Genomic DNA, 23,948 nt, shown 5'->3' with positions numbered 1-23,948 from the left:
GCCCTTGCAGAGTCCCCGTAGGGGGATGCTCCCAGCAGCCGGGGCCCTTCCCTGCTCCTTCGGAAAAGTCTCAAGGCTGGCGTGGTGCATCCCTTACATTATTCATGCCGCCGCGAGTCTGGCGGTTGGGTTACAGCCGGATCCCAGGCATCGGCACCGCGCTGCCGACTCGCGGGGTGCGCGGGAGGCAGGAGCAGCTCCGCCGGGCTGCCCCGGGGCCGGCTCCCACCGTCCCAGCGCCATGCCAAGCGGGCGGCCACCGGCGCCCGAGGGAGCCACGCACGGGCATGTGCCTCGCCAAACCCGGGCACAGGTAAATAACCAGCCAGGGCAGGCGGGGTCGGGAGCCGGGAACAGGCTCCTGCCGGCACAGGGCATCATCTCCCAGGGCCCCGCTGGGGCCGGAGCATGAGCGCCCGGCACTGCCAGGATGGCCGGCAAGAAGGGGGAACCCAAAGGGAAGGCGGGCAAAGGGAAAGGGAAGGATGGCAAGAAGGGCAAGAAGGAGGATCCCAACGAGTCAGAGGATGCCTCAGATGCAGAGCTGCTGAAGGCAGAGGAGAGTGAGGAGACGGAGGTGGTGGAGGAGCAAAAGGAAGAAAAGGAGGAAAAGGAGGAGGAAAAGGAGAAAGATGAGGAGGAGGTGGCTGCAGAGGAGCCCAAGAAGGGGAAGGGGAAGGAGAAGAAGGGGTTGCCCAAGGCAGGAGTGGCAAAGAAACTGGGCCGTGGGAAGAAGGTGCAGCAGGAGACGGAGGAAGAAGAGGGTGAGAGTGATGCTGCAACAACCAAGAAGATGAAGGGCACCTCCAAGCTGGTGATGGGGCTGGCAACCGACAAGAAGAAGAAAGGGGCCAAGGGTGCAGAGGCCAAGGGCCAGCCCAAAGAATCTGTGGAAGCCAGCCCGGCCGAGGAGGAGGCGGCAGCGCCTCCGAAGGCCCGGGCAAAGCGGAGCCTCCGCAGCACCTCGAAGCTCTTCCTGGGCTTCAAGAACCTGGGCTTGCGTCGGCCCAAGAAGGGGCAGTTCAAGAACACATCCCGCTTCTTCTGGGGGCTGCATAAGCACAGCACCAAGAAGAGGAAGAAGAAGAAGAACAAAGCGGTGCTCAAGTCCACATCCAACCTGATGATGCGCTTCAAGGAGGTGGGCAAGAAGAGGAAGGAGGAGGCCAAGAAGGGGAAGGAGGAGGCCAAGAAGGAGCCACCATCGAAGCCATCCTTCCTGCTGCTGCGGCGGGGCGGGCAGGACCCCGAGGACGGCGCATCGCTCTTCCGCCGGCGCCCGGAAAGGAAATTCAAGCCCCGGGCGCAGGTGCTGAGCAAGGCGGCCGCTGCCACGGGCTGGCTGGCCAGGAAGGTGCTGTCCCGGCGCGGGCGGCTGGTGGGAGGCAGCCGGGCGACTGACACGGCCTGGCTGTCCCGTATCGGTGCCAAGAAGCTGCCGTTCCCTGCGGAAGACGAGATCCTCAGGCACCGGGCCAACATGAAGCGGATCCCTGGCGGTGTCGGGGTGTCGGCTGCCGGCACTTCGCGGCAGGGCAGCATGGTGAGGCGGCCATCCCGGCGGCGCTCCCAGCGTGCGGCTGCGGAGCCGCCGGTGCCGCCGGTGCCGCCGGGACCGCGATACGGCTGGGCCGAGGAGGAGAACGGTGCCTACGGCCGCCGGCGAGGCTACGGCAAGGAGGATGGGGCCTATGGCTCCCGCCGTGGATATGCCAGGAAGGAAGATGGAGCCTATGTGCCCTGGCACAACCGACCCAAGGAGGAAGATGGAGGGTACGGCTCCCACCATGGCTATGCTGAGGAGGATGGAGCCTATGGCCCGTGGCATGGCTACAGCGGTGAGGAGGATGCAGCCTATGGCTCCCGGCACAACTACTCCGAGGAGGAGGAAGGCTACATGCAGAGCCCAGCCTACCCAGCAGGGTACAGCTTCGAGGATGAGGTGCTGACCCCCTACTCTGACTACCCTGGCTATGAGACAGATGAGGAGTATGATTCCTACGGGGGATTTTGGGAGGATGGTGACCAGCTAGGGCACCCCTACAGCTACTCAGAGCTCGAGGATGAGGGACAGTTTGGTAGTGGGTCTCCCCTCAGCCTGTACGACCCGTACAGCAGCGACCCGGAGTACGGTGAGGAGGCAGCGGGGCCCTTCGGCTATAGGAGGGACCCCTACGAGGACTTTGGGGAGCCCTTTGCCGGGGGATACCCTGGGGGCGAGTACCCCGAGCATCGCATCCAGTACAGCGAGGGTGGGTGGGCACCGCACGCCCAATCCTCCTGCAACCCCTACGCCCTGGGCCTGGAGGAGATCGCTGAGGGCGAGGAGCCCGAGGAGTGGGAAGAAGAGGAGGAAGAGGAGAAGGAGTATCCCTTTTCCATCCTGAGCTCCTCCTCCCTCCGGGGCATGCGGGAGACGCTCTCCTCCAAGCTCTCCCTCAACAGGAAATTCAGGCTCTTCCCCCGACCCCAGGTCAAGCTTTTTGGCAGGGACCGCCTGGACGTCCCCCTCCCGCCGTCCCCCCACCTGCCCGCTGCCCGTGACGAGGACGACTACGACGAGTACGAGCCGCCGCCGCCTCCGGCAGCTCCCGGCCCCGCGGCATCCCCGGGCCGCCGGGTTTCGCCAGCGCGGGCGTGCGGGAGCCCCCTGGGGCAGTTCCTCCAGCGATCCCTCTCGATTCCTCCCAGCCGCCCTCCGCGAGGTGCCGGGGGATTTCGGGGGTCCCGCACTCCCCAGCCCTCCTACAGGCGTTCCAGCCGAAGGCTGGCGGGGACGGAGAGCGCCGGTTTGGGGGGCCAGGACTCTTCCCCTCCCTGGGGACAGCCCCCTCCCCGGGAGCCGGGGGCTGCTCGCCGCCCGTCGCTCCGTAACCCCTTCGCCAACCCCGGGCGCTCCCCGTCGCCGCCTCCCGTCCGTCCGCGCCCCGGTAGCACGCGGGGCGAGGGGCCACGGCGATCCCCCTCCCTCGGTGCCAGCCTCCGGCGCTTCGGCCCCGAGCCCCCCGCCCCGCCACCGACCGCCCCTCGCTCACCGGGACCGGGAGGGAGGCGCCTGGGGGGGCCCGCGGCGGGGAGACCTCTGTCATCGCGCCGGAGCAGCCCCCCCGGGCTGCCGCTCCCCCAGGCTTGGCCCCGGCTTCCCGAGCCCCCCACCAAGGCGGTGAAGCCGCTGCAGAGGACCCCATTCCTGGCACCATCGTCCCGCCCCGGCAGCCGCCGCCTCGGCCCCCCCGGACCCTCCTGGGATGAGGAGCTGCCCCACTGGCAGGGCTCCCCGCGGGGTCCCGCCGGGGTGCCCCCTCCGCCCAGCTCCGCTCCCAGCACCCCTAAAAGTTTCATCCAGCGCATCGGGCAGCCCCTTGCCGGGATGGCCCCGCACTCCCCACCACCGAGGCCATCTGCTGAAGTGGGGGGCCGCAGCCTCTCCAAGGGGCGCTCCGTGGCGCAGTCCCTGGCCTCGCTGCTCGTAAGGAGCATTGGCCCCACCAAAACCCCCTCCTCCTCACCACCCACCCGCCATCCCTCCACTCGCTCGCCCTCCTTGCCCAGGCGCCCATCCCGGCGGGTCGGGAGCACCCGCAGGTCTCCGAGCCCACCCTCGGGCCGTCGGGGCTGGGCCGACGTCGGGCGCCCCATCCTCCCTTCCAACCCACGTGGCAACCGGAGCCCCTCACCGCCCCGTCGTGCCGCTTTCCCCCCACCCCACGGGCGAGCCCCCGGCTCTCCGGCCGTCACTCGCCACGGCGCTCGTCCCCCGGGGCCGGCGGAGCCCATCGAGGGTGACGGGGCGGCCGGGGAGGAGGGCGCGGGGCGCTACGCGGTGGTGACGCCGCAGGTGCAGAGGTTGGGCTCCTTCCGGCGCGCATCCCGCATGTACAAGCAGCACTGGTCCACGCAGCACGTCGTGCGGGTGCGGGAGATGCCCGACGCCTGGACAACCGAGCAGGGTCTCCCCCAGCAGCCCACCCAGCGCGGCCGGCGGTGGGCGGGCCAGTGGGGAGCCGACATCGCCCGATACCTGTGCCAGCGCTCGCCGGCGGGCGGCTGGCGGGACAGGCACCCCTGGGCAGACGGGTACCTGTGCAGCAAGCAGCCCTGGCGCAGCAAGGTAACGCCCGCGGGGAGCCCCCTCGGGGGGATGGAGTCGGGGGTGAGCTGGCACATGGCGGGACCCGGGACAGGGTGGCGAGTTAAGGTGCCTGGTGGCTCTCCCGGGCACGGAGACGTCGGTGCAGAGGGGTTTGCAGTGCCCAGAGTGGGGGGTAAATGGCTGTGGATGGTCTGGGTGCTGGCAGGGGTCCTCCCGTAGGGAGCAGACTGGAAGAAGGGATCATCACCTGTTGTGTGTCCCCCCCACGAGTGGCCCCTCTGGGGACACTTGATTCTGGCGTATGGAAATGCAGAGACCCGATCCGGCGGGGACAGGTGCGGGTGGCACGGTGACCCGGCGGGGTGTCTGCTTTCCTGGCCGGGTGCCAGCACAGGCTCCCGTGTGACACCTGTCCAGCGTCACCCCTGCACGTGGCCGGGGGGAGCGGCCTCAGCCCCCCTCCATCACCTCCACTGAAGGTGATGCCCACGGTGAACGGGACCGGGATTCTCAGAGCCAAGTTTTCCTGGGACCAGCCCCAAGGTGGCCTTGCCTCATGTTTCTGTGTTCCAGCACTGCTGCTCTCACCTGACACACAATGCTCTTGCTGGCTTTTGGGGCTGTAGGGTGTTTTCCTGGGGTTCCTGCCATCGCTGACTGTGTGTCCCCTGGTTTGGGGTCGCAGATGGTGTTTGGGGTGGTGGTGGTTATGGGGTGGGACATCTGAGGGTGCTGCCGTGATGGAGTGTTTGCTCCACCCATGCAGATGCAGTCACTGTGCAGCCTGCCCATCGTGCGGTACCAGGAGCCACAGGAGGAGGATGGGCTGGAGGACATGACCCAGCTGGAGTGAGTGTCCCTGTCCCTGCATGCCTCAGTGCTGAGGGGGACAATGTAGCTGCAGCTCCCAACCTCATACCCCCGACCCTGCTACCCCACCCCATCTCATCCCAGCATGGGATCTACTTCAGCCTCCTGGGCCTGGGGATGCTGAGGAGACTCTGGGGACAGGAGACACTCCCTTGCCCCTCTGTCACCCCCTAATTCAGCCTCTGCTCCATGCCAGGGACCTCCAGGAGGCTGCAGTGCTGAACAACATCCGGACACGCTTCGAGCGCCAGCTCATCTACGTAAGCTTAGGGGGACACAGCATCCCCCAAAGACTGTAGGTGGGGGGTCTTTGGGGAGTCATCACCCTCTGACGGCTCTCTCTCTGGCAGACCTACATCGGCAGCATCCTGGTGTCAGTGAACCCGTACCGGCTCTACAACATCTACGGGAAGGAGCAGGTGCTGCAGTACGAAGGCAGAGCCCTGGGTGAAAACCCGCCGTGAGTACCAGGCTGTCCCCTAATGCCCTCTGGGGATGGGGTCACTCCCACCCTCCATCCCCCACCCTTGGGTGGTGCTCAGACCCTGGGGAGCCCTCGGTCACTGAGTGCTGGAGCAGGTGTGTCTGTGCATGGGGATGCTCAGGGCATTTTGGGGTCCCTGTGCTGGCCCGGCGTGGCACCGCACCCCCACTAACTTCTCCCCACCCCAGGCACCTCTTTGCCATCGCGAACGTCGCCTACTCCAAAGTGATGGATGCCAAACACAACCAGTGTATCGTCATCAGGTGGGACAGCCCCCTGGGGTGCCCCCTAATCAACACCACCCTAATTGCTGGGTGCTGCCGCCAGCCTGGCTTGCGGGGATTTGAGGTGGTTTGGACTCCTTGTTTGTCTGGTGATGGCCCCAGCCATGCCCTCACTCTGTGTTTCAGTGGGGAGAGTGGATCAGGGAAGACCGAAGCCACCAAGCTGATCCTGAGCTACCTGGCAGCCGTCAGCCAGAAACGCAGCACTGCCCCACAGGTAGGATGCTGCCCTGGGGACATCCCTGAGTCCCCATGTCCCCATCCTCTTCTCCCACCTCCCAGCGCTCTCTTCCATCCCTTCTCACGGCTCTGCTGCTCTCTCTTTTTCCCAACACTTCCATCTGGACCATGGCAGATCGAGGTACCAAGGGGACACGTGGGCTGGGATGGTTCAGGGGGACAGAGAATCGTGCTGGCATCTTGGCCATGGCGTCCCAGCTGCAGGGGAAAGGCGGGAGGGACAGCAGGAAATCAGTGCATGCACACAGATGAAGTCTTTGTGCTCTCTCATTTAACCTGGCTGTGGTGCAGACCTCAAATTTGGGAACCCACGGGTGTCTGCATGGAGCATGGGGTGGCAGGATGACAAAGGGGGTGTCCTAGCCTTGGAGATGCCCCGTAGTGTGTCGGGTGCCCAGGCTGACCCCCCCAGCTCTCCCCATCACCACGACAGATCCTGGAGGCGACCCCTTTGCTGGAATCCTTCGGCAACGCCAAAACCGTGAGGAATGACAATTCCAGCAGGTTTGGGAAATTTGTGGAAATCTTTCTGGAGGAGTAAGTAACGCTGAGTAACACCTGTGTGTGGCTGCTCCCACCCTCTGTACCCTGCTGCCCAACCCAGCCCTTTGTCACTTGGCTCTGGGAGAACACGGGGATGTTTTTGGGACAAACCTGGTGTTGGACAGGTGATGTCACCTGAGGACAGGTGGCTGTCCTTGGAGAAGGGGCAGGGATGCTGTGACCTGGCTGGCATCTTGACCATTCCCAGTCCCTATCCCTGTCCTCATATCCCATCCCATCCCATCCCATCCCATCCCATCCCATCCTCTCTCAGCCCCTCTGATCCTGACAAGTGGGTGACCCAGAATCACCCCGGAGTGCAGTGCTCGAGCCAGGTGCAGACACCTCTTCCTGCCCACCTGTCCCTAGCAGGGGGCATCTGGGGAGCAGCACTGACCCCCCATTTTGTTGGGGGGCATTGGGGCATGGACGGGTGCACTGGGGGGGCCACAGCGCCTGCCCACACCGAGGTTGCCAGCCAGGTGCCCCCTCTCACCCCTGCAGCGGTTTGATCTGCGGTGCCATAACCTCGCAGTACCTGCTGGAGAAGTCCCGCGTGGTCTTCCAGGTGTGTGGTGAGGGGGTCCTGGGCTCTGCTCCCCACTCTGTCCCCTCTGCCACCCCCTCCCCAGCTCTGTCTTCTGTTCTCCAGGCCCAGAGTGAGCGTAATTACCACATTTTCTACGAGATGCTGGCGGGGCTGCCGTCCCAGCAGCGGCAGCGGTACTGCCTGCAGGGCGCTGAGACCTACTACTACCTGAACCAGGTAGTGTGTCCCCTCCCCAGCATCCCCCCAACTTATTTTTGGAGGGCTGCCCAACCTCAGGGTGCTGGTGAATCCTCAATATGTGGATGAGGAGGATGCCCAGGGCAGGGTGACCCCCCCATGCTGGGTGCTGACCCCACCCTGGGATCCATTGATGGACTGAGGGGGTTGTGCCAGGGTGGGAACTGCGAGATTCCTGGCAAGGACGACGCTGAGGATTTCCGCCGGCTGCTCAACACCATGGAGGTGCTGAACTTCAGCGTGGATGAGCAGAACAGCATCTTCCGCATCCTCTCCTCCGTCCTCCACCTGGGCAACGTCTACTTTGAGAAATACGAGGTACCGCATGGGGAGCCGAGCTGTGCTCCTTGGGCGTGATTTGGGATGTGGCCGCTGGGGGATCCCCACATCCCACGGCATCGCTGTGTGCTGCAGACCGACTGCCAGGAGGTGGCCACGGTGGTGAGTGCCACGGAGATCCGGACGGTGGCTGAGCTGCTGCAGGTGTCCCCTGAGGGCCTGCAGAAAGCCATCACCTTCAAGGTGACGGTGAGTGCAGGGGGGGACAGCCTGGCAGAGGGTGTCTGGCTCCTGGGGACCATGGCTGATGTTGCTGAAACCCCATCATGCTATTTCCCAACCAGGAAACGCAGCGGGAGAAGATTTTTACCCCTCTGACTGTTGAAAGCGCTGTGGATGCCAGGTAGAGGGAACAAGGGTTGAACTGCAGGAGAGTGTGGAGGGGTTTAGCCCCCCAGGAATGGTTTGGGAAGTGAAATGCCAGCTGAGAAAGGGGGTGGTCAGGTCCCACAGTATGGATCAGACTGTGGTGATTAAAACTGATGCTGTGGTGGGTGCTGGCTGTGGCAGTGGAGTACACTGGTGCCGTTCCAGAGCTCCAGCACTTATCTCTCCCCTTCCCAGGGATGCCATTGCCAAGACCCTCTACTCCCTGCTCTTCAGCTGGCTCACGGACCGCATCAACAAGCTGGTGTACCCGCGGCAGGAGGCCCTCTCCATCGCCATCCTGGACATCTACGGCTTCGAGGTGAGCAGGATTCATCCCACCTCCATCCTGGCTCGATCCCAGCTCCATCCTCCCAGGCTCCATGGGTTTTCCTTCTTGCAGGACCTCACCTTCAACAGCTTTGAGCAGCTGTGCATCAACTACGCCAATGAGTACCTGCAGTTCTTCTTCAACAGGATTGTGTTCCAGGAGGAGCAGGTGGGGCTGGTGGGCAGTGCTGGGCTCTGCCAAGGTGCTGGGCACTGCTGTGGGCCGGGGGCACAGGGCTGACCTGGTGCCCACCCTGCAGGAGGAGTATATCCGGGAGCAGATCGAGTGGAAGGAGATCCCCTTCAGTGACAACCAGCCCTGCATTGACCTCATCTCCCAAAAACCCTACGGCATCCTCCGAATCCTGGATGACCAGAGCTGCTTCCCACAGGTGAGGGGCTGCCCAGTGATGAGGTCACTGTGGCTGGGGAATCACCATTGTCCCGGGTTCCTCAGGCTGGATAAGCCCAAAGTATCATAGAAACATCATGGGATCACAAAATGGTTTGGGTTGGAAAGGACCTTGGACATCACCTAGTTCCAACCTGCTGCTGAATTGCCCGAGCTGAGCTGTGTGTCACTCCTGTGTCTCTTCCCAGGCCACTGACCACACATTCCTCCAGAAGTGTCACTACCACCATGGGACAAACCCACTCTACACAAAGCCGAAGATGCCTCTGCCCGAGTTCACCATCAAGCACTATGCAGGGAAGGTGACCTACCAGGTGTGTGACATTGGGTTCAGCAGGGATGTTAAGGCTGGTTAAAGAGGAGGTTGATCCTGCACCAAGGAGAGAAATGCATCTCTGGGGGTCTGGCTGGGGTCTTGGAGCTCCTTGCCTCACCCTGTCATCCTGTCAGGCTCCTCACCATGAGGTTTTGCTTTTTGCCAGGTTCACAAGTTTTTGGATAAAAACTATGACCAGGTCCGTCAAGATGTGCTGGACCTGTTCATTAGCAGCAGGACTAAGGTAGGGCCCTGCCTGGGGCTGGCTCTGCAGTGACACTGGGCATATATATGCCCAATAGCCCCCTTCCATACATCCCTTTCCATGTCTCCAAGCATGTCCCCATGGCCGGTGAAGCCCAGGGGGACCAGAAGCAGAGGATGCCTCTGGCTCTACCCATGGGGTCCTCTTTGACCCCTCAAGCATTTGGCACAATCAGACACATGGGCTGTTCCTGTGCTTTTTATTACCCATATCCTCATCTCCATCCCTATCCAGGCAATCCAGCCACAATTAGGGGATGCAACTTGCTCAGGAGTGGGCAAAAAAGGAGTGGCCAGGCTGCGAAGAGGATTTGGGAGAGCTGCACCATCCCGGCCACCTTCCTCCTCTCTGCACTTTCCTTCTCCCCCAGGTGGTGGCCAACCTCTTCTTCGGCCACGCCCAGGTGATGGCCCGGCAGAGGAGCCTCATCAGGAGGAGCAGCACCAGGACACGGCGGTACAAGGCTCCTACCGTGGCTGCACGGTTCCAGCAGTCGCTCCTGGAGCTGGTGGAGAGGATGGAGAGGTCGGTGTGGGCAGGGTGGGCAGCCAGGCCATCCACCTGGGAGCTAGACCTGAGCCTGAGGTGCCTGGGCTGCCTTTGTCCCCTGTTCCCTGTGGCTGACAGGATCTCTCTGTCACAGGTGCAATCCCTTCTTTGTGCGCTGCATCAAACCCAACAACAAGAAGGTGAGAGCGGAGCTCTCCTGCCTGTGCTGGTGCCTGTGCTGCCTGCCCTGCTGGCATTGGGAGTGGGCACATGGTGTGTGGGGGTTTGTCCCTGCAGTCACTGATGCTTCTCCCCATCCCTGCCTCAGGAGCCGGGGCTTTTCGAGGCCGACGTGGTCAGGACGCAGCTGCGGTACTCGGGGATCCTGGAGACCATCCGCATCCGCAAGGAGGGCTTCCCCATCCGCATCCCCTTCCTCGTCTTCATCGACAGGTACCTGAGTGCTGCCATCCCAGTGAGGGGAGACCCCAGTTTGTGGGTGTTTTGGGTTTGGGTTCCCCCACACTGGGAGCCCCTCGTGTGAATACACAGCCCTGGGAGAAGCTGCGTCTCCAGGCGCGGTGTTTGTCACCACGGGGAGGGTCTGTGCTGCTGTCCCAGAGGGCTCCTGTGTGGTGACAGTGTCATGGGCTCACCCAGGTATCGCTGCCTCGTTGATATGTGGTCCAATGTCATTCCCAATGGGGCCAACTGTGTGGAGATGCTGAGGAGCCTCTGCCCCGTTAACCCCAGCATGTACTATGTTGGTGTCACCAAGGTACTGTCCCGGGAGGGGGCTTGGTTCTGGTGATGCCCTGGGGGTGGTGGTGTTGCCTGGAAAGGCTGACTTTTCCAGAGACTAGACAGAGCAAAAAGAATAAAATAGGTATTTATTGAAAGGATACACCTTGGGCAGTGCAAGAGCCTGGCCGGGACTACATCCAAATCAAATCCAAGATGGATCCTGGTCATGAGTTTTTACACTTTTATAAGTTTTGGTTCATCTACATATTGGGATCAATTATCCAACCACAGACCCAGGCTATGAAGTATCAGCCCCCTGGCTTGCCCCCTTCCTTTTGCCTTTGCTTCTGCTTTTTGGGTACCAGTTGTTCTTTATTTTCTAGCTAGAAACGAATTGTTTTGTCTAACTACCCTGTGAAGAGAACTTACTAACACTTAATATGAAGTTTCAGAGTTACACACTAAGCAGTAGAGATTCTGAAAAATATTAAAGCTAAAACCCAAGGCATCAGTGGCCAAGGCGGGGAGCTCATGGCCTCACCCCTGTTCCCAGCTCTTCCTGAAGGAGCAGCTGTACCAGGCGCTGGAGAGCAAGCGATGCCGTGCCCATCACCTGGCCGCGCTCACGCTGCAGCGCTACGCTCGCACGTTCTTCATCAAGCGGCGCTTCCGCTCCCTGCGCCGCAAGATCGTCCTCCTGCAGAGCCGGGCGCGGGGATACCTGGCCAGGTGGGGGCCCCTGGGGGTGGCGGGTGGGCACTGGTGGGTGGCAGAGGGTGACGGTGCCCTTCTGCAGGCAGAGGTACCGGCGCATGCGGCACACGCTCATCAAGTTCAGGTCGCTGGTGCACATCTACGTGAACCGCCGGAGGTACCTCAAGGTGAGCTGGGGTCCAGGGACACGCTGCCACCCTGCTGCATGTTCACTGGTGGGTCTGAAGAGGACATAGTGGCATCCCCGTACCGTGAGCCCACCCTATCACCTCCTCCATGTCCCATTGGGTATGAGCAGTGCCTTTTCGGCGTGAAAACTCTGCTGATATTGGGGAGGGGTCAATGGCAACCCAGGGTGCCGTGATGCCTCAAGGTCTCCCTTCCTCTGGTGAGACTCAGCATGGCTGCTCTGCTTGCAGAGGAAGGAGGATGCTCGCCGGCGGGCCGAGGAGGAGAAGGAGAGGATGAAACAGGTAAAGATGTGCAGCACTGCTGGGAGCACAGGTATGATGCCTGTGCTGCCCGTGTTGCTGTGCCCTCATCCCTGCCCATCCCTGTGCTCCTGGCGGCGGCACCCGTGGGTGCTGGGGCAGGGACCGGCACACAGCATCCCTGTGCTGCGGCGGCAGGAGCTGACGCGGAGGGAGGTGGTGGATGTCACCCACCTGGAGATCCCGGCCGAGCTGATGGGGCTGCTGGAGGCCGCTGCAGGTGAGCGGGTCCCGCACCGCCATCGCTCCCAGCCCCTTGTCCCCCTCCCGACGGCCGTGCCGTAGCTTCCCGCTGTGCCGCAGCCGCTCGGGAGGTGAATGCCGGCTGCGTGGTGCTGGTGCCGCCGCCGGCGCTGCAGCCCGACCCCCAGCTCACCCTCCCGCTCGACATCAACGACTACCCCATGGCCAAGTACGTGCGGGGCCACTTCCAGGTAAGGTGGGCGCCGCGGGGAGCTTTTCCCGACGGGCAGACAGCTTTTGGGGAGTCCCTGGCACCCCGGTCATGGTGGAGCAGTGAGGTTCAGGGTCCCCGTGGTGGCTCCCCGCATTGTCCCACGGGGCTCTGCCCCGGCTCCCACCCTGGGGACACCACGCGTAGCAAGAGAGGCTGGATCCGGGGTGGCTGTGGTGCTGTGGGGAGCTGGCTGCCACCTCCCTCCCTCCCCGTGGGTTCCTGTCGTCTCCAGAGGCCGGGGGGACCCTGCTGAGGTTATCGGAGAGAGACCCGCTGAGCCCTCCTGGACGCCCGACGCGGGGCGGATCCGGAACGCTGGGGCGGGAGACCAGGTCGCTTTGCTCCCGGGACCCCGGCCCCACCCACGGTCACTTTGCCCCATTCCTCTTCCTCATCCCTATTTTTGCCCTGTGTTTCCCAGTCCCCGGCATCCTGAATGACAGCACCGGGGCTGGATAAGGCTCTCAGCCTTGCCAAGGTGTTGGCATAGAAACACAGAATGGTTTGGGTTGGGAGGGACTTAAAGGCCAACCAGTTCCACCCCCTGCCATGGGGGCAGGGACACTTTCCACTAGACCAGGTTGCTCCAAGCCCTGTCCAACCTGGCCTTGACGTTTCCAAGGATGGGGCAGCCACATTTTCTGGGCAATGTGTGCCAGGACCTCACCACCCACCTCTGGTGTTGCCAGCACAGCCTGATCCCCACCCTGCCCCACTCCCAGGAGGCTGCTGGCCCCATCCTTCACCCTTTGGCAGCCCCACAGGCTCCACCCAGCATCAGCACCATGCTCAGCACCATGGGGCCAGCCCCTCGTGGCCTGAGGCTGTCCCCAGGTAGCCATGGGTGCGGGTGTCACCGCAGGAACCGGCATTTGGGATGCTGACGGCCCCACTGAAAGCCCCCCTCACCCGGCTGGATGAGGAGTTGTGCCACGAGGCTCTCAGCCTCTTCCAGCTGGTAGGTGGGATGGCACAGGATCCATCACCGCAGTCCCCTGCCCGCTCTGTGCCCGGGTCAGAGGGAGGACCTGGCTGTCCCTGTGGCAGATCCTGCGGTTCATGGGGGACCCGGGGCTGGGCGGCTCACAGGAGACCCTCTTTGGCAACTACATCGTGCAGAAGGGGCTGTCAGTGCCAGGGCTGCGGGACGAGCTCCTGGCACAAGCTGCCAACCAGGTCTGGCGGAACACCAACGTCAACAACGAGGAGCGGGGCTGGCTGCTGCTGGCCACCTGCCTCAGCGCCTTCCCCCCGTCCGCCGCCTTCGACAAGTACCTGCTCAAGTGAGCTGGGGATGGGCTCTGGAATGGGGAATAGGGGATGGCTGGGACCCTCAGGAATAGGCTGGTGTTCATGCCTGGGAATACTGCTGGGCTTTTCAGGGCTCTCCTGGCACCTATGGCTGAGGATGCTGCCTAGGCCCCAGGTGGTTTCTCCACGATTGCTTGGGACAGCCTGGCACGCATGGCCAAGTCCTGTTGGGAATGCTCCGAGGTTCCTTCAGAATCCCTCTGGCCAAGATGGCCTATGTACCCATGTGCCTCTAGGTTCCCCAGGGCCAGCCTGGCACATGTGCCCAGGGATACTGGCCAAGTCCCCCTAGAGATGCTCTAAGATCCCTCCATGATGCCTTGGGCCAGCCTGGCACATGCAGCCAGGATGCTGCCGAGATCCCTCCAGGAATACTCTTAATCCCTCTGTGGTCCCCTGTTCCAACCTGGCACACATGATCCTGCCCACGTCCCTCCTGCAGCATGCTCCCTTCCCGCAGGTTTGTGTCTGACTACGCCTTTGCTGGCTACAAGCCCGTGTGCCAGCGCAAGCTGATGCACGCCATGGCTCGCTCCCAGCTGGGCACTGCGGCCGCCCGCACCTTCCCCCCCTCGCTGCTGGAGTGGACGGCGAACCGGCGGCAGGCCAGCATGGCCCTCGACCTGCACTGCTTCAACGGTGAGGGCAGCGTGGTGCTGGGGCGTGGTGCTGGCCAGGGTCGGTCCCAGCGTGACCACCCTCACGGGCAGGGGGGACTGGTGGCACCTGCTCACCGCTCGTCCCTCCCCAGGTGACCAATTCTCCTGCCCCATCCACTCCTGGAGCACAGGCGAGGATCTGGCGGGGGATGTCCTGAAGCTCAGGTATGTGCTGGTTTGCCACCCATCCACTCAGTGGGTCACAGTGTCACCTGGGGTTGTCTTCGGTGTCCCCAAGATCTGGGAGCCCTGGTGTCCCTGTGGAACCTGTGCCCATCCCCAGTGCCTGGCTGTTGGCAGAGGGCTGGCAGAGGGCTGGCGTGGCTGGACCGTGGCTATGAAGGCGGGTGCCCAGTGGGCTGAGCTGGCTGGGCACGACTATGTCCTGGACCTTGTCTCCGACCTGGAGCTGCTGCGGGGCTTCCCCAGACAGAAATCCTGCTTCCTCATCGCATGGGATGGGACTGAGAGCCACAGCAGGGACAGCCGGCCGTAGGTACCCGGGCAGGGATGGGTGCCCCACTCTGGTGGAGGGAGCCCTGGCACCGAGCTGGATGGTTGCTGGTAGGGGTGGGTGGGCTCCTGAGGGGAAACCTGGCACCCAGTGGGTGCTTGATGAGTGCATCCTCTCTCTCTGCAGGGTGCTGGGACACGGATTTGATTTGGATGAAGTGCCTCCACCCCCAGCTGTGAAAGCCCCCACACTGCCCTCCATGGAGGCGTATCACCCCCATGGTATGGCATCGTTCCCCCCAACTCCTGTCCTGTCCCAGCGTTGTGACAAAGCCCTGCCATGCCAGTGGTTCATGCCTTGTCACTCACAGATGGGGAATCTGGGGAGCCACGTAGCCAGAAGGGTCTGGATCGGTACCTGGACAGTCTCTTTGACCCCGTGCTCTCCTACGGCAATGGGGTGAGAAGGGTGTCCCCCTACCCGACGCATTTTGGGGTGCAGGTGGCTTGGCCACTGCGCCCTGACCCCTGTCCCCCAGGAGCTGGAGAAGCCATCCATCCTCTCGCAGAGGCTGAAGGGAGGAGGTGGCGTGGGAGGGGGGGACAGTGGCACTGATGCCAACCAGAGCGAGCCTCCCGTGGCTGCGGAGACACGTCAGCCGAGGGGTGAGCACCTGAGCACTCCCACATCCCACCCAGCTCCCTGCCTCGATTTCCCTGTCTGTGGGGAACATCCCTGCACCCCAACATCCCCACAGCTCTGAGCTCTCTTCTTTGCTGACACAGATACAAAGCCAGACCCGTCCCCACAGCACCGGGCAGATGTCAACCAGCCACCCGGACCCTCGGTCAGTGCCACGGGGCCGGGAGGGGTCGAGCTCCTTCTCTGCCTCTCTGGGGCAGCCCCTGAGGATGGGAGCAGCTGGAGGTGCCAGCTGTTGATAGCCCTGTGTCCTTTGCAGGGCAGAGCAGCAGAGGGGACACCACCCCATGTCCCCCACCCCCGGCCCTACTCACAGAAAGGCGGTAAGGGATCCCGGTGTAATGGGGTGGCCACAGGGGCTTGTGGCACTGAGCCAGTGCCACTGAGCCGTGTGCTTGGCTCCGCAGCAGCCGTGGCCAAGCGGTGGCCGGGAGAGCCAGTGCGGCATTCCCGGCTCAACTCGGAGCATTTCCCGCGGCCCACGCACGACATCCGCAACATCATCCGGCAGTGCCAGCCAGCCCCGCGCAGCTCCCAGCCCCACAGGTACACCCGGGCCCCCAGCCAAGCCTCGGGCTTCTCCTGCCTGGGGCTGCTCGTGCTGGTCCTGATGCCGGACTGTAGGGAATGATGGGGTGTAGGGAATGATGGGATGCACCCAGTGGTGGGGCTGCAGGTGGTGTCAGGTACAGGGAATTTTGGGGTGCAGCTGATGCTGGGGTTCAGGTGATGCCGGGTGCTGTCTCGGCAGCAAGCTCTTTGGGAAGAAGCTGGACCCCCATGAGGAAGCCATGCAGATCCTGAAGGAGCAGCTCTCAGCAGCCCGGGTGCCATCAGCTGTGGTAGGGATGTGGCCATCCCTGTGTCCCCCTGATTGGGCTGGGGGTGTCACTGGCACTGACCACAGCCCCTCTGTGCCTCGCAGGGGCCCAAGGAGGTGGTGGCTGCAGTGAAGCCGGTGCCAAGTGCCAGGTACCAGCTGCGAACACCCCCAGGACGTCCTGCAGCCACACGGCCCCCAGGTATTGCCGGGCACAGCTGTGGCACTGGGGGTGGAGGAAGCCACTTTGCCCTGCCAGTGGCACGGCTGATGCCTGGTGGGATAACTGCTGTGTGCTGTTATCTCATCCAGAGAGCTGCTCCCCGTGCCTCAGTTTCCCCAGGTGGAGGCAGCTGTTGGTGGTTCCCCCTGGGGATTTCAAGGCTTTCTGCCCCTTTGCAGTCTTTGTCTCACGGGAGCTCCCGTCCGAGACGCAGCAGGTCCAGACCCAGCTGCACCGCAGCTGCAGCGAGGACTTCTACACCTACCACAACGTGCCCTGGAAAATATTCATCCGGAAGGAGGTGCACATTATGGGGACACTCGGGGACAGGTTGGTGCCAAGGTCCTACTGGGATAAAGGGGCTTACACCAAGCCCTGGTCTCTCTCCTGGCAGGTTTTCTACCCCAAGGACAGCATCAACAACCCACTGCTGCTCGACCTCATCTTCCGGCAGGTGAGGCACCGAGCTGGCCCCGCAGCCCCCCGGCGTCCCCTGGGAGATGGGGTATTCCCCAGTGGGGTGATGATTTACTCATCCCACTGTGGCCATCCTGCAGGGGAAGCCCTGCTGAGCTGCTGTGGAGGAGCTGGGGCTGTTGCAAGCTGGGGCTGGGGGGGCTTTTTGCTTCTCCCCACACAACTCTCCTGCTCCTCACTCCCTTTCCCAGATCTTCAATGATGTGCTGTCTGATACCTGCATCAGGATCAGCCAGGAGGAGCGGCTCCGTCTGAAATCCCTCTTTGGTAACCCTGTGTCCTGCTGCTCCCTGCCTGGGGGCTCACACCCAGCCTGTCCTCATCTTCTGGGTATCTCCAAGCCAGGACTGGCTCTGCTTAACCCTGGGTCGTTTTACCTCCAAAAGCAACGACCCCTCTGTAATTTAGTGTTCCACAACATCACAAGTTGTGTCAGGTCTCAGACAGCTGCTTGGGGGACACACATCTGTCTTTGGCATGGGAAGGGCACGAGCATCCCTGCTTTCCCTGGGAACTCTGTCCGCATCCTCTGCAGGGAGGGGGTGCTCACAGGAGGTATTTCCCCCTCCCCACAGCGGAAAACAAACTGGACTCCTTCAGCCCCGTGGCCACCGAGAATGTCAAGAGGGAGATCATTGCCGCAGCCCGGGATGGCTGCGAGGTTTATTTCTCCCGCCTCTTCCCTGCCACGGTGAGGGTCCAGCTGTGTGGCAGGCCAGCCCGGGGGGCACTGTGTCACCGTGCCCCTCTGCTGAGGTGCTATCCTGGCCCACAGGGCAGCGTGGGGACGGGTGTGCAGATCCTTGCCGTGTCCCACACTGGCATCAAGCTGCTGCGGGTGGTGAAGGGCACCAATGTCTCCGGGGAGCAGCTGCGGGTGCTGCGTGCCTACAGGTAGGGGTGGCCAGGGTGGGGTGGGTGCTGTGGGTGCCACAGAATGCCGAGTGTTTCAGCCTCCCCTCGCCCTGCCCCAGCTACCCCGACGTGCTCTTCGTGGCCACCCCATCCAGGAACATGCTGGAGTTCAACCTGCGCAGCGAGAAGCTCATCCTCTTCTCCCCCAAAGCCCCCCAGGTCAAGGTCACGGTCGACCACTTCATCACAGAGCTCAGGAAGGTGGGGGTAGCCCTGGGGCCAGGGTGGGTTTGTCCTGGGGGTCAGACCCTGCCCGTGTGCCTGCGTTTGGGGAGCTGGGATGGGCAGAGGAGGGCACCCTATGAATGAGACAGTGGCTGGATTTGTGGGAATGGTCCTGAGGCTGTGGGTGCTTGAAGCCCCTGTGATGGGTGGGGTGTGGGTGTCTCTACATGGGCTGTGCCAGACCCCCTGTGCCCAGGACTCCCAGTATGTGGTGGCCGTGAGGAACTACAGCCCAGAGGACAGGGGCCAGCTCAGCTTCCACAAAGGGGACATCATCCACCTGCAGTCACTGGAGCACCCTGAGAGAGGTGAGGGATCCCCAAAGCCCCGCCCATGCCAATATGCCTTTGATGGGGGACACAGGGGCAGCAGACTGATGGCTTGCCCTGCCCTGGAGGTGGCTGTGCACTTGTCTTGCATCCTGTGACACCCCTTGTCCCCATGGTGTCCCCATGGTGTCCCTGCAGACCACTACTACGGCTGTGTGGTCCGCAAGAAGGTGATGTACCTGGAGGAGCTGAAGACAGACACCCAGGATTTTGGTGGGTGCCACACTGTCCCTGTGTTTGTCCCTGGTGTGTGCTGAGCTGTATCCCCTCCTGAGTCTGGGGCACAGGGCAGGGTCCTGCCTCTGTCCCCCCTCAGCAGGATGGTTTGGGGTCTTTTTGGCACTGACTTGATGCAGGGAGATGCTCTCCTGCAGGTCCCACCCTGGCGCCACCCATGTCCCTCAGGTGACAGGCTTTGTGAGCCCTGGTCTGTACCTTTCCCTTGAGTGATGCCAAACTGAAGCTGCTTCCAGGCAAAACCCATGACCAGATCCCTGAAAAGGGCTGGGGGTGCAGAGGCAGGAGGGACCAGGCAGACAATTTTAGGGGTGACCACGTGGTTGCCAGCCCGGGGCCATCCCCACCATCTGTCTGGCACAGGGTGGAAGTTTGGGGCCATCCATGGCAGGTCAGGGCTCTTCCCTGCCGAGTACGTCCAGCCCGTGGCGGCGCCCGACTTCGTCCATTTGCCTGCGGAGAGAAAAGAGGAGCCCAGGGACAAGCAGGGCAAAGTGGCAGCTTCGGCAACCGTGGCTGTGGCCGTGGCCTCCACTGCTGCTGCCCAGGAGCTGGACAGGAAAACCGAGGTGGGTCCTGGCCCTGGGCGGTCCCCTGGTGCTGGCTGTGCCCGGTGCCCACTGCCCCGCTCTGCAGGTGTCCCCAGCCAGTGCCATCTGTGTGGAGGGTCTGGAGGGAGATGGTGTGGAGCAGCTCAGGGATGTCACCGGGGCCTGTCCCATGCTGGCCTTTGCCCAGCGGCATTTCCGTGCTGCACGACGTGGGACCACGTGAGTGTCCAGCGGTGGGACAGGGACATGCCATGGTGGGGACACCTGTGCCCACCTGCTCCCTTTGTCCCTCTGCCAGGGACTCCCGTGGGATGAAGGTGCCAAGTGTGCTGGAGATGCTGACGTTCACCAAGGTATAGGGAAGGGCAGTCCTGGGGTGCCCTTGTCCTGCTGTCACCTGCAGGTCTCTTTGCAGTCCCAGCAGGGTCCCAGAGCTGGCCCTCTCCCCCTAGATTCCTATTCAGGAGTCACTCATTGAATTTGTGGATGGTGGCCTCAACAAATTGGCTGCTGAAGTTTTCCAAGGTAGGCAGGGATACGAGTGTCCTGTCCTCCCTCGTCCCTCAGCCATCCCCAGCCCTGTCCTTGGAGGAGGGTGGGGCTGGACTGGGATGGGCAGAGGGGGTGTCCTAGGGGAGTTTAGCTCTGGTCCCACTGCTCCATGTGCCCAGGATGTGTCCACCCAGGAGAGCATGTCCCTGGGAAAGGGACATGCCGAGCTGTGTCACCGTGTGGCTTTGTTGTCCCCAGCTGTGATGAAGTTCATGGGTGACCACCCCCTGCGGGGTCAGACAGAGCTGGACGCCGTCTGCACCATCCTCAAGGTAAATCCATCACTGGGGTGGTGAATCCTGGGCAGGGGGTGGCAGAGAGGTGGCAGCTGTGCCTGTCCCCCAGCTGTGTGCAGAGCACGAGGTCCTGCGGGATGAGGTGTACTGCCAGATCATCAAGCAGATCACCAACAACACCAGCTCCAAGCCGTGAGTCCCTACACCCACGTGGGACAGTAGAGGCTGGCACTGGGACACTTGTGTCCCCGAGCTGCTCCAGCTTGGGGGGACACGCAGGGACCTCATCCTTGCAGAGGGTTGTGCTGGTTGCCACCACAGGCACCCTGGCCCTGCTTAGGGGATCAGCCCTGGCTGTTCCCACAGGGACAGCTGCCAGAGGGGCTGGAGGCTGCTCTACATCCTCGCTGCCTACTACAAGTGCTCTGAGGTGCTCCGGCCGTTCCTCGTGGCCTTCCTGCAGGATGCCAGCAGGCACCCGGAGCTGCCTTTCCACGGTAGGGGCTGTGCACACCCCAGGGTGCTGGGTGCACGGTGGGGAAGGACACCCCAGGTGTCACAGAGCTCAGGAGGAGCTCTAACAGAGCCAGTGTGGCAGCTCAGCCCCTTCCTTCATCCCAGTCCCTGTTCCTGCCAGGCATCGCCAAAGCCTGCGAGCAGAACCTGAGGAAAACCCTGCAGTTCGGTGGCCGCAGCCTCTTCCCCAGCAGCATGGAGCTCAAGGCCATGGTGGTGAGGCCAGCGGCTCGTGGGTGCTGGTGGGGTGGAACAGGGCTGGTGTCAAAGTGAGAAACTCCCCCCAGAAGTTCTGGGTACCCACATGGGGTCAGGTTGCCCTTGTGGGGTTGGGATCTCCCTCAGACATCACCCTGGAACAGATATCATTCTTTTTGAGGATCTTCCCAAGAGTGCACAGCCCTTCTTAGGGTGTGCTCTTCAGCACTTTGGGGGTACCTTGAGCCTTCAAGGGTCCTCAGTGGGCATGGAGCTCTGTGGACGTGGAGTGGGGGCATGATGGTTCAGCTGGACAGGATGGGCAAGAGACAAGATGATCCAAATGGGATGGTTCCTTAGGGATAGCTGCAGGATTTGGGGTGTCCTGTGGGTCTCTGCTGTGTGAAGGACCCCCCTGCACCCCAATATGTCCTTCCATGCAGGCCGGGCGCAGCGCCAAGCGCCAGCTCTTCCTCCTGCCCGGTGGCATCGAGAGACACCTCAAGATCAAGACGTGCTCGGTGAGCCAGAGGGGACAGGAGGCTCAGTGCCCCTCAAGATTATGGTGACACCTCAGTTTTGTTCACCCAGAGGGTGTGGATATGGGGGGGGATGCACCCTTTGGCTATCCCTGCTGTGGGACTTCATCCTCTGGGAAAAGCAGATCATCATTGGGATGAGCCTCAATGCAGGACAAAAGTCGGTGGCCCAGAGCACAGCAGTGCTCCAGCCACCTGTCCCTGTGCCTAGGTGGCTCTGGATGTGATCGAGGAGCTGTGCTGTGAGATGGGGCTGCAGAATCCAGAAGCTTTGGAGGAATACATCCTCTTCGTGGTGACCGACAGAGGTGAGGAGCTGGCAGGGATGGGACAGGACGAGACAGGATGGGACAGCCATGCAGGTGGTGTGGTGGCCACACTCAGACTCCTGGGTGGCACAGGGCAGAGTGTGCGGCCACTGACCCGCCGGGAATACATCCTGGATGTGGCTGCCGAGACGGAGCTCCAGGACACCAGCTACACCTTCTGGTGCCGCCGTGTGGTCTGGAGCCAGCCCCTCAAGTTCGACAACGAGCTCTACGTCACCGTCCACTACAACCAGGTCGGGCCACCCCATCAGCCTCCCCCAGGGCCACCTCCCTGTCTCCCTCAGAGCGTGCCCCATCCCCAAGCGTGTCCCTGTGCTCTGTCCCCCACCCCAGGTGCTCCCTGACTACCTCAAGGGGCTGTTCACCGTCCTGCCGCCGGCGAGGCCGGGAGAGCAGCACTTCCCGCACGTGGCCAAGCTGGCTGCCCTCCAGCACCGAGCCAAGGACCGCCACCACCTCCCCACCGCGTATGGCAGGGGACAGGGCACCTGAGGGGGGGGGGGGGGGGAAACACCTGTCCCGTGGGATTTGGGACCCACTGGCCAGCGCTGGCCCTGACCTGGGGCTCTCCACAGGCGGGAGATGCAGGACTACGTCCCTCCGCAGCTCTTCCGCCTGCTGAAGCCGCAGTCCTGGCTGCAGATGGTGACCCAGCATGTGCAGCAAGCCCAGGCACTCAGCGCCCACCAAGCCAGGGCACAGTTCCTGGGTGAGGGGACAGTGATGGGGACGGAGAGGTGACATTCACAGGGAGAGGATGCTGAGAAGATGCAATGCTAATGAGGACATAGTGCTAATGAGGATGTAATGCTGCCTGGAGGGTGATGATGATGGGGATGGGATGCTGCCAGGACAGGCAGCCCTTGTCCCTGCACACAGCCTAGGAGGGCAGGAGGGATTGGCAGGACAGGACAGGCTGCTTCCAGGACCCATTTAGGGCACCCATTTCCCTTGGCTGGTCCTGGGTGCAGGCCACCCTGGGGACTGGGCGGATGGGGGTGGCAGCAGCCACTGAGACCCCGTCCTCTGCCCTGCAGGGCTGCTGAGTGCCTACCCCATGTTCGGCTCGTCATTCTTCTACATCCAGAGCTGCAGCAACAACGCCATCGTTTCGCCCTGTATCCTGGCCATCAACCAGAACGGCCTCAACTTCCTCAGCAAGGAGACCCACGTAGGTGTGGGGCTGTGTGGGACACGTGGAATCATGGAATGGCTCGGGCTGGAACAAACCTTAAAGCTCATCCAGTTCCACCCCCTTGCTGTGGGCAGAGACACCTTCCACAAGAAGCTCTGTCCAAGCTGGGATCCCTGGTCCCCTTGGAGGGGTTCCCAGGGCACACTGGCTACCCCCCTGTCCCCCTCCCAGGAACTCATCGCCAAGTTCTCGCTGAACGAGATCCAGTCCACACGGACGCAGCGGCCGACGGCTGGATCCAGTTATCCCTATGTGGAGATCACACTGGGAGACCTCCTGGCCCAAGGCATCACCCAGCTGCAGCTGGAGCAGGTCAGGGACACTTGGGGACATCGCGGGGGGCTCTCACAGGGGCGGCACGGCCACTGACCACCGGTGTGTCCCTCTCCAGGGCCTGGAGCTGTGCCGCGTGGTGGCCGCGCACATGGAGAGGCTGCTGGGTGCCCGGGAGAAGAGGCTGACGCTGCCGCCCAGCGAGATCACCCTGCTCTGAGCCCGCCACGGCCTCGGACCCCCGGCACCCCGGACCCCCGGCATGGGGGACACAGGGTGCAGCGACCATGGGGTGTCCCCAGCGTGGCCAGGGGCCGCTGTCCCCCCGTCACCAACCTATTGTTGTTCTGGGGTTTATACATGCCCGAGAGCTCGGCATGACTCAGTGTCTGTGGTTTTGTGTTGCGCTCGCTTTGTGTTGCAGGGGAGATGCTGCCCTCCGTGTCTGATTCCCCATCAATCACCATGTGCTTCCTATTCCCGTGCCTCAGTTTCCCCCATCCATCCCAGTGCCTCTGTCCCCATCCCGGTGTCTCAGTTTTCCCCAGCGATCTCCGTGTCTGTTTCCCCATCCTGGTGCCTCAGTTTCCCACATCCATCCCAGTGCCTCTGTCCCCATTCCGGTGCCTCAGTTTCCCCTCCATCCCGCCCGTGCCTCAGTTTCCCCGTGCCCCTCTTCAGTCACTCCCGCCCGCCTATCGCGCTCACCGCGTCCGCCAGGGGGCGCTGGCGCCGCGCGCCCGCCGCCACCTCCTGGCCCCTCCCTCCCTGCCGCCGCCGCGCGCGCGCGCTCCAACCACCCAATCAGCCGCCGGCCCGCGGCGCTCGCGGCCGCCCCCCGGCCAATCAGCGCCGCGCAGGGCGGGGCGGGGCGGGGCTGCCGCTCCCGGTTAACGGCGCCGGTGAGCGCGCGCGGGGGGGCGGGGTCGAGTCGTGCGTTCTGTCCGTACGTACGCGAGAGGGGCGGGGCCGAGGGCGGTGGC

The 23,948-nt window shown here is 62.9% G+C and overlaps 1 protein-coding gene across 1 annotated transcript; it reads left to right on the top strand.

Annotated features, from left to right (window-relative positions):
- The first annotated feature begins 430 nt into the window (after window positions 1–430).
- On the top strand, window positions 431–23,598 carry MYO15A (myosin XVA). Its single transcript, XM_088174376.1, has 65 exons — window positions 431–563; window positions 705–4,111; window positions 4,860–4,942; window positions 5,160–5,223; window positions 5,314–5,423; window positions 5,636–5,710; window positions 5,858–5,948; window positions 6,087–6,092; window positions 6,405–6,508; window positions 7,019–7,082; window positions 7,167–7,280; window positions 7,458–7,619; window positions 7,716–7,829; window positions 7,925–7,983; window positions 8,205–8,328; window positions 8,410–8,505; window positions 8,597–8,728; window positions 8,937–9,062; window positions 9,231–9,308; window positions 9,700–9,854; window positions 9,973–10,018; window positions 10,147–10,271; window positions 10,479–10,596; window positions 11,116–11,291; window positions 11,359–11,443; window positions 11,696–11,749; window positions 11,906–11,987; window positions 12,071–12,201; window positions 13,087–13,182; window positions 13,272–13,507; window positions 13,996–14,174; window positions 14,287–14,359; window positions 14,495–14,686; window positions 14,835–14,929; window positions 15,019–15,107; window positions 15,187–15,313; window positions 15,434–15,495; window positions 15,610–15,673; window positions 15,758–15,896; window positions 16,102–16,192; window positions 16,276–16,372; window positions 16,573–16,694; window positions 16,788–16,847; window positions 17,062–17,137; window positions 17,446–17,561; window positions 17,646–17,764; window positions 17,845–17,986; window positions 18,207–18,318; window positions 18,478–18,552; window positions 18,940–19,145; window positions 19,213–19,346; window positions 19,426–19,480; window positions 19,580–19,652; window positions 19,878–19,951; window positions 20,025–20,107; window positions 20,282–20,412; window positions 20,553–20,647; window positions 21,073–21,150; window positions 21,380–21,476; window positions 21,570–21,730; window positions 21,831–21,964; window positions 22,073–22,206; window positions 22,535–22,668; window positions 22,864–23,004; window positions 23,084–23,598. The coding sequence occupies exons 1-65, from the start codon at window positions 431–433 to the stop codon at window positions 23,183–23,185; spliced, it is 10,308 nt and encodes a 3,435-aa protein (XP_088030502.1). The 3' UTR covers window positions 23,186–23,598.
- Window positions 23,599–23,948: the final 350 nt, after the last annotated feature.

Source organism: Sturnus vulgaris, chromosome 16 (genome assembly GCF_052056855.1).
Source record: "Sturnus vulgaris isolate bStuVul1 chromosome 16, bStuVul1.hap1, whole genome shotgun sequence".
NCBI lineage: Eukaryota > Metazoa > Chordata > Aves > Passeriformes > Sturnidae > Sturnus > Sturnus vulgaris.
The sequence above is the reverse complement of the archived record's forward strand: the minus strand, read 5'-3'. Positions and strand labels throughout refer to the sequence as shown.

What these genes read in the sequence shown, in the direction of transcription:
- MYO15A (XM_088174376.1), top strand. Translation starts at nt 431, where the DNA reads ATGGCCGGCAAGAAGGGGGAACCCAAAGGGAAGGCGGGCAAAGGGAAA. An exon ending in TCAAGATCAAGACGTGCTCG is followed by an intron (nt 21,151 to 21,379) that starts GTGAGCCAGAGG and finishes CCCTGTGCCTAG; the next exon opens with GTGGCTCTGGATGTGATCGA. An exon ending in AGCCAGGGCACAGTTCCTGG is followed by an intron (nt 22,207 to 22,534) that starts GTGAGGGGACAG and finishes TCTGCCCTGCAG; the next exon opens with GGCTGCTGAGTGCCTACCCC.